Source organism: Polypterus senegalus, chromosome 12, assembly GCF_016835505.1.
Source record: "Polypterus senegalus isolate Bchr_013 chromosome 12, ASM1683550v1, whole genome shotgun sequence".
Classification (NCBI taxonomy): Eukaryota; Metazoa; Chordata; class Cladistia; order Polypteriformes; family Polypteridae; genus Polypterus; species Polypterus senegalus.
This window is the reverse complement of record NC_053165.1, coordinates 124,939,974-124,949,264: the sequence shown is the minus strand read 5'-3', so window position 1 is coordinate 124,949,264 and position 9,291 is coordinate 124,939,974. Positions and strand designations below refer to the sequence as shown.

The 9,291-nt window shown below is 44.6% G+C and overlaps 1 protein-coding gene across 1 annotated transcript in view; it reads right to left on the bottom strand.

Moving 5' to 3' along the window:
- tp53bp1 (tumor protein p53 binding protein, 1) overlaps nt 1-1,278 on the bottom strand; it is a 210,140-nt gene extending 208,862 nt beyond the window's left edge. Inside the window, exon 1 of the mRNA XM_039771359.1 lies at nt 1,117-1,278. Coding sequence (XP_039627293.1) covers nt 1,117-1,278 — 162 coding nt within the window. The remainder of the gene's footprint in view (nt 1-1,116) is intronic.
- Nucleotides 1,279-9,291: the final 8,013 nt, after the last annotated feature.

Sequence of the window (9,291 nt, the reverse complement as noted above, 5' to 3'; positions counted from 1 at the left end):
CGCTAGGCCTGTGTCCAGCGTCCGTCTGGAGGATGAAAGGGAAAGAAAAATTAGGTGCCATCATAACAGGTTGGGGCGTAAGGCCTTCTTTGATCACCAAATCGGGGCCTGTCTTCTCAGTCCATACCACAATTTTGGGGCCCTTTTCTTTGTTGAGTCGCTTCTCCGAGGGAGTTTCAAACCGGCGGTAGTACCCGGCCCAACCGAAAGCTTGGACCTGCGCTTGGTTCTGGCGGGGCCATTTTTAAAAAGCATCAACTTTGGAGCATTGGACCTTACGGGACCCGACACACCGGTAGAGTAAATATTTGGCTCGCAATCCAAGAAGCATTTCTTTGGTTTAATCGGGGCCCGGGCCCCACCAAGTGTCCACAATACCCCTCGGACATGCTGTAGGTGTTCCCTCCATGTGCTGGAATAGATGACACATCATCCAGGTAAGCAGCACTGTATGACTTATGAGACGGAGCACTTTGTCCACAGGCGCGAAAGGGTTTCTGGGCCCGTGTAACCCTCGAAGGACCCCGATACTGCCAGTGTCCACTAGGGTCTAAAGCGTTTTTCCCTTGGTCCGTTGAAGGAACTTGCCAGTACCCTTTTGTCATGTCCCGTGTGGTCAAATCGAGCCTGTCAAGCCTCTTGAGGATGTGTCCACTCGTGGCTGGATAGGCATCAAATTGGGAGACTTGATTACCGGCGGGAAATCATTCCCGAACCTCCCAAATCCCATCAGGCTTACCGACTTAACACAATGGGGCTTCACCAGGGACTATAACTTTCCTCAGTCACACCTAGTTCCAGCTGCGATCTCAAGCTCCCTCAGCCCTTTGCCTCGGGAAGGCGATCACGGGCGTTCTCGGACAATAACCCTTGTTTTGTCACAATGTTGTGCTCAACCAGAGAGGTCCTTCTGTTCTCACTGACTACCTCGACGCCGGATAACTGTTTCCAGCCCTGCCCTTGCCTGGGACTTAAATCCGTACTGGGAAGTTAAGGCTGTGTGTGTGGCGGAAATTAGTGGGGCTGGCTGGAGGAGGGGTTGGGTCCCTGTCCTTCCACGGTTTCAGCAGGTTCACATGATAAACCCGCTCCTTACTGGCCGGTGGGTTGACTCACCAAATAGTCAACCAGTCCCTTTCCCCTCCTTAACCGTAGGGCCTTGCCAATGGGCAAGCAACTAGAGTGGGAGGAAGGCACTAGGACCATGACCGTCTCCTGGGTGGAACTCCCAGGCGTGCACCATTGGTGTAGGGCCTGCTGGGGTTGAGCCTCTTCCATGTGACTTTTAAGGAAAGGGCCCCTTCTTCCCTCCTTCCTTTAGAATATCTATATGCCCCGAGGTTGTTGCCCATACAGTAACTCAAGGGAGAACCCTGTGAGGCTTTGGGACTTCCTGATAGGCAAAAGGATGAGGGGGGGTGGATCCCAGTTCCTTCCATCCTCGCTGACCACCTTAGCGATTTGCTTGAAAATCTGAATTAACCTCTCCACTAATCCGTTCGGTTTGAGGATGATACATCGCGGTCTTTAAATGCTTTATTTTCAGCAACTTGCAGTCTCCTTTAAGCGTCTCGAGGTGAATGTTGTCCCCTGGCCCGTCAAGACTTCCGGGATACCCTAAAGCCCCTATAATTCCGTGCGATGGCGGAAGTGGATGGCCGGAACCCCCGGGATTTTTGCGTAATCCGGGACTAAAGTATACTTGTGTCCTCAGGCTGGAACTCAGGGTCCAACCAAGTCGCCCCCGATTCTTGGAAGGGAACCATCAATCAGGGAATAGGAATGAGAGGCCGGTCCTCTAGGAATTTTACTAATTGACACTCGGAAAGAGGTAAAGCAAGAACCTCCACATTGTTTCCCGGGCCAGTAAAGGGCGGGCTTGACCCGCTCCAGTTTTTTTCCCGGTGCCCAGATGGCCACCTAGGAGGTGGGTGTGTGCTAGCTCACAGACCTGCCGGAAGGTCCCTGGGATTAGCAGTAGCCTTCTCTTCCGCCCGTCATGCTCAGCTACACGATAAAGAAGGTCATTCTCCAGCACAAAGTGAGGACCCTGTGGCATTGGCTGGTTAGTGTGCTGGCTGTTGACCAGGACCACTGCATTTTGCAAACTTAAAAGCAGTCATCATTCCACTGCTCCCTTTAAAAAAAGCCGCGTCTCTCTAAATTGAACTGTAAAAGGGGGAGAGGTCAGGACCCCCCCTCAAGGCGTGTTCCTCCGTTCCGTCTTGGGCTGGAAGATGATGTATTTTGTCTGGATGGTCGGATGTTGCCCGTCACTCAAGGTGGCGCTTTGTCTCTCTCTGCGGCTGATTACGGCGTGGGGCAGCGAGGCGGCTCATTCCCGTCTGTAACTAGGCCAGTTAACCCCAGGAGTGGTATGTGCTCGCGCTTTAATTTAGACCAGTCCCGCCCTAGTATCACGGGTGTGGAGGATCGGGAAGGACCCCACGGTTAATTTCTGAACCGACCCTCCTTAGCTGGCGACAAAAAGGCAGACCTGTACCAGTGGATTTCTCCTTGGACACAGGTTATACTGGTCTTAAATTTAAGTATTTTGCGGGCACAAATGCAGGCAACAAAGGTAATGTTGCTGCGGGGAAACAAATAAAGCCTTTGTTTTATACCCGTTTCGATTACCATTCCGTGTGGGACGTTACGGGTTAGTCAAGCGTACCAACCCCTCTCCCCTCCACCTGCATTTCCCGGGTTCCAAGCGGGTTGCGTGCCACGAGGCGGGACGCCCGGCACAAGTTCGGGTGGTTTGTTCTTTGGGGCATACTCAGGCGGTTAAAAACCAGTGCTTTTTTCCCCCCAGTGTGGGGGCTGCCCCCTTTTTTTTGGGGGGGGATTAAACATTCGGTTAGTCAAAGGGGGGGAGCGTGGGGTCGGGATTAGCCCCCCCCAGCAACAAAAACCACCCTCCCTTTCCCCTCCCAACCCTGCTTTTTTAAAACTTCGCCCTTCCGCTCCAAAGGTTTTTTTTTTTTTTTTTTTTTTTTTTTTTTTTTTTTTTTTTTTTTTTTTTTTTTTTTTTTTTTTTTATGTGTTGCCGTGGGCCCGAGGGGCCGGAGGGGGGGCCGTCCCGGGGGGGGAGTTCGGTAGTGGTGGGTTAGTTCTTGGGACATACTCAGGCGAGTTGACACGGGTGCGGTTTTGCTCCCCCCGGGAGTGTGGGGCTGCCCTTCTTGTCCCGGCTCTAAAGCTCAGCCATGTTCTTAAACTACGACCCCGGCTGGGTGAAACCATGTGGTACACTCTAGAAGCAGATAGCAGCCTACCTGCTCTATTATTTGTAGGGCTTATTCTCAGTTGGCGTAACCCACTGCCCTACCATTGCCCGATTCACCAGGCTTGTCCGTGGGTAACTGTTCTGGGTCCAACCCCCAATATTTTAATTTTTTCACCTGCCAGTCTGGGGCACCTAGGTGGTACTTGGGGCTGTGGTTTACGGGGAGGGACTCTATTCTGAGAGAACATAGTAAGCACCTTTTGTCTGCCCCCCCGGCAGCCCACCTCTGTGAGCCCAACTGGACACTTCCTGGCCTCTTTAGGTTGCCAGTTAATTGTGCGGGGGCGGACCCCGTGCAGGTCAAACCCGGGAACCACGGGACCCCCTCCCGCCGGGCTTCGGCCCCGATGCGCTCCACCTGGGTACATTGCAGGTCCTGTCCCCTTCTCCTCCAGGATTTCTACATCCAGCCCGGCTACGCCAGTGTCACAAAACCCGATGAGACAAAGCAAGGTTTGGGCAGCCACCGTATAATTTGTTTTCCTGGCTGCAAATTGTTCTTTTCAAATAATAGCACTGCTGTACACAAAACCGGGGCCCAATACAGAACTGTGGACATAGAAAAGGGGGAAATTTTTTAAAAGGGGGAAGACAGGAATGAGATCATTAGGGTGAGCTCATTGAGGTCTTCAGCCATTGGTTCGAGCCCTGACGTAACATCAAGGCCAGAGCTGGAGGTCTCCTTTGATAGGCTCGGTCCCGGAAGTGGCGTCAGGAGGCCAGCGGAATCCCGGGAATGGCCTGCAGGCAAGGAAGAAAAAGAGTCAGTACACTCTGCCACATTCTGGTATGTCCAGAACTGTCCTTACCCAGCCCTTTAGCTGCCTCCCAGCGCGTGTACAATATATACAGTATATAACGGGGAAAGTATGTGTTAAAGTAATGAAAAAGAAAAGGAAACTTTTTAAAAATAACATAACATGATTGTCAATGTAATTGTTTTGTCACTGTTATGAGTGTTGCTTAAATATATATATATATATATATATATATATATATATATATATATATATATATATATATATATATATATATATTACTGCTCAAAAAAATTAAAGGAACACTTTTAATCAAGTATAGCATCAAGTCAATGAAACTTCTGGGATATTAATCTGGTCAGTTAAGTAGCACAGGGGGTTGTTAACAGTTTCAGCTGCTTTGCTGTTTAAATTAACAACAGGTGCACTAGAGGGCAACAATGAATGACCCCCAAAACAGGAATAGTTTAACAGGTGCAAGCCACTGATATTTTCCCTCCTCATCTTTTCTGACTGTTTTTCACTAGTTTTGCTTTTTAGCTATGGTCAATGTAACTACTAGTAGCATGATAGAAACCTGGCCCCTTACAGAGGTTCCCGAAAATCCAACTTCTCTAGGATGGCACATCAATGTTGTCATTCCCAGATGGTTTGCAGTGTCTCCTACACTGTCTCAAGGGCATGGAGAGATTCAGGAGACAGGCAGTTAGTCTAGGAGAGCTGGACAGGACCATAGAAGGTCCTTAACCCATCAACGGGGGGTATCTGCTCCTTTGGACAAGGACAAGCGGGATGAGCATTTCCAGAGCTCTACAAAAATGACCTCCAGCAGGCCACTGGTGTGGATATCTCTGACAAACAATCAGAAACAGACTTCTTGAGGGTGGTCTGGGGGCCCAGCATCCTCTAGTGGGCCTGTGCTCTCAAAGCAGTGGAGCTGTCGTAATTTACCATAGAATACCAGTGTCAGGAACAACAATGGCACCCTGTGTTTTCACAGATGAGAGCAGGTTCACCCTGAGACATGTGACGGGCGTTGAAGGGTCTGCAGAAACCATGAAGAATGTTATGCTGTCTGTAACATCATTCGGCATGACCAGTTTGGTGGTGGGTCAGTGATGGTCTGGGGAGGCATATCCATGGAGGGCGCTGAGACTTCTACAAGCTGACAAAGACACCTTGACTCCATTAGGTATCGGATGAAATCCTTGGACCCATTGTCAGCCGTGCGCTGGTGCGGTAGGTCCTGGTTTCCTCTAATCCCTGCGCAATGCCTGGCCTCTTTTTGGAAAGAGTATGCGGCAGTACCTGGGGGGATGAAGGAAGTGAAACAATTGAATGGCCTTCCACGATCCCCTGATTTAAAACCCAATAGAACATCTGTGGGACATTATGTTTGGTCCATTAGGCCGCAGGTTGCTCCTCAGACTGTTCAACAGCTTAGGATGCCCCATACAGATCTGGGAGGAAATGCCAGAAGACACCATCCGTCGTCTCATTAGGAGCATGCCCCGTTGTCAAGCATGCCCTACAAGCTCGTGGGGCCACACAAGATACTGAAAAGCATTTTGAGTAGCAGAAATTAAGTTTTTGAAAAAATGGACTAGCCTGCCACATCTTCATTTTCACTCTGATTTTAGGGTGTCTAACAATTGAGCCCTCTGTGGCAGAAAACTTTTATTTCCATTAAAAGACTTGGCATCCTTTTTGTTCCTAAGGATTGCCCTTGTTATTTGTATAGATATCCCAAATTCATATTGATATCTGTTTTATCTAATGTGTTTCTTTAAACTGTTTCTTTAATTTTTTGTGAGCAGTGTGTGTGTGTATGTATATAAATGTATATAATATAATATAATATATATATATATAATATAATATAAAATATTTATAATATAATATAATATAAAATATATATATAATATAATATATATATAATATAATATATATATATATATATATATATATATATATATATATATATATATATATATATATATATATATATATATATAACACATACAGGGTTTGGGGCATTTATATGGATACACCTTAATAAAATGGAATGGTTGGTGATATTAACTTCCTGTTTGTGGCACATTAGTATATGTGAGGAAACTTTTCAAGATGGGTGGTGACCATGGTGGCCATTTGGAAGAGGCCATTTTGGATCCAACTTTTGTTTTCAATAGGAAGAGGGTCATGTGAACATCAAACCTATTGGAAATTTCCCAAGAAAAAACAATTTATTCTTTCATGGTTATTTACAAGTTTCTGACCACTTATAAAATGTGTTCAATGTGCTTTCCCATTGTGTTGGATTGTCAATGCAACCCCCTTCTCCCCCTCTTCACACACTGATAGCAACACACTGGGAGGGAAAAGTAAGCGAGGCTTCCCGTATCCGTAGTTTCAGGTGCTGCACATCTCTTATCTTCACAGCATGACAATTGCCTTCAGATGACCCCAAAGATAAAAGTCTAAGGGGGTCAGATGGAGACCGGGGGGCCCTTCAACTGGCCCACCAATCCCCTTTCCAGGAAACTGTTCATCTGGAATGCTCGGACCTGACACCCATAATGTGGTGGTGCACCATCTTGCTGGAAAAACTCTGGGCGTGCAGCTTCAGTGCATAAAGAGGGAAAAACATCATCATGTAGCAATTTGCATATCCAGTGGCCTTGAGGTTTCCATTGATGAAGAATGGCCCCACTATCTTTTCCCCATATACCACACCATACCATCAATTTTTTTTTCCAACAGTCTTGGAGGGATCTATCCCTGTGGATTAGTGTCGACCAATAGCAGTGGTTTTGTTTTTTTTAACTTCACCATTCACATAAAGTTTGCCTCATCACTGAACAAAATCTTTCCGTAAACTGAGGTCCTTCCCATTTTTGTTTGCCCATTCTGCAAATTCAGTGCACCGTTCTGGGTCATCCCGTTGAGATGCTGCAGTAGCTGGAGTCTGTAAGGGTGCCATTTGTGAGTAGCTAATATCCGCCAAAGGGATGTTCAACTAATGCCACTCTCCAGTGACATGCGGCAAATGCTACCTGTGGGCTCTTGCTGAATAAAGCTAGGACAGCCACTGATGTTTCTTCATTTGTGACAGTTTTCATGCATCCCCATTTTGGGAAATCAACACTGAACCAGTTTCACGAAACTTAGCAACAGTTTGCTAACTGTAGCATGGGAGATGGGTGGTCTGTGGGGTGTCTTGCATTGAAATCCTGCAATGGCCTGGTTTACTCGTTCACCAGACATCAACACAATTTCTATCCGCTCCTCCGTGTTAACCTCTGCGACATGTCATGCTGTAAACAAAGAAACTGTAAATAACTCATGAAAGAATAAAGTTAAGTTAAAACCAAGCACACCATTGTTTTTCTTGTGAAATTCCCAATAAGTTTGATGTACAATACAATACAATACAATACAGTTTATTTTTTTATGGGCCCCAAATCACACAGGAAGTGCTGCAATGGGCTTTAACAGGCCCTGCCTTTTGACAGCCCCAGCCTTGATCTCTGAGAAGACAAGGAAAAACTCCCAATAAAATCCTTGTAGGGAAAAATGGAAGAAAACCTCGGAAAGGCAGTTCAAGAGAGACCCCCTTTCCAGGTAGGTTGGGCGTGCAGTGGTGTCAAAGGGGGTCAATACAATACACGAACAGAACAATCCTTAATACAGCATAATAATAAAATTTGAAACGGTTTAACAGTAAATGATATGAATATAGGTTTGGATATTTTTAGAGTCCTGGAGACCTCATCCATCTAGGGTGCCTCCCCATTTGGCCCGCCCACGGCTGAAACGTTGCTCCGATGAAAGGACCCTCTTTCCCATGATTCCAGTCCTCCATCAGGGATGAACTTTACCATAGGCAGGCAAACAACTTGGTAGGTGGGCGTGGCACCAATTGCCCATTTGGGTACCGAGAAAAAGCAGAATAGGTGAGGTTAGTATTCAAATATAATTATCATGTTACTTATGTTTTAGTGCTAATGATAACAACAGAGATGCAGTATGTACAGTTAATCCCGCAGCTCTAGTAAGATATGCTAAAATGAGTAGTGTCTTCGCCGGGGATTTAAAGGCTGAGACTGAAGGGGCATTTTTTATGGAATCAGGAAGACCATTCCACAGTTTAGGGGCTCTGTAACTAAAAAACTGACCTTCCACTTTATTTTATTAATCCTTGGAATCCTAAGCAGACCCGGCATCTTGAGATCTTAATGTTGTTCAGGTTTGTAAAATCATGATAAGTTCAACAAGTAAGCGGACCTTGGCCATTTTAAAGCTTTATATTTTAAAGGAGGATTTTAAATTTGCCTAATTAAGGGGGCCAGTGTAATTTAGTAAGGTTAATTGTCAATTTTTGTTTAAATTCTTTTTATATGGAAAATGGGGGTATAAACGTTAAAACCATTGAACTATATTCAGTCACCATTAGGAAAATAGAAGGTATCCCCCTAAAAAAACCTTATTCCTAATTTTAAGATGGAAAAACTGTTTAATGGTTGTTTAAAATTCTAAAAAAGCTAAACAATCTATTGAATTGTTCAGTAAAATTAAATGTCCAACTGTAAGCAAAAATTGTTCAGGATTCCTCAATTAAATTTTTTTATTTTAAAAAAAGTAGTCTTTTTTCTTTCCTTTAATTCAGCCCAACAATAAAAAACATTGGAAAACTTTTTATTTAAAGATTAGGGTGCATCTAAAGATAACTTTTTTATGAGTCCCAGTAAATAGTGAAATTTTAGAGGGTCCTTGAGCCGGCCAAATTTTGGTATAATGGGGTTACTGACCTTCTTTTTTAAGTTTGATAAAATAAACAAAAGGGGCAACCTGTACCAATATTTTTCCCTGTGAAAATTAAATTAAGCTGAAATTAATCAAACTTTGGTGGAATTATTCCGGTTTAAGAAGGATCATAATTTTTTGGTTTTTAAAATTAAACCAGATGAATTTTCAAATAATTGATTGCAAGTTGACTAGGCCTTATACTAAATTTTTAAGGTAAATTTATAAAATAGTTTAGTTATTTAAGGTATTTTTATTCTACTGGTAAATTTAAAAAACTTTAGTTTCCCCTTGCTGGGAATTAATTAACTGAGTATGGGAAACAAAATTTCATTTTATCTTTTTTTTTGGGACTGGTCCGGAAATAGGGTTCCATTTAATAATTAAGTTAAAATTCATTTTTCGGTTAAAATTTTAACCATGAACCAAATTACTCAA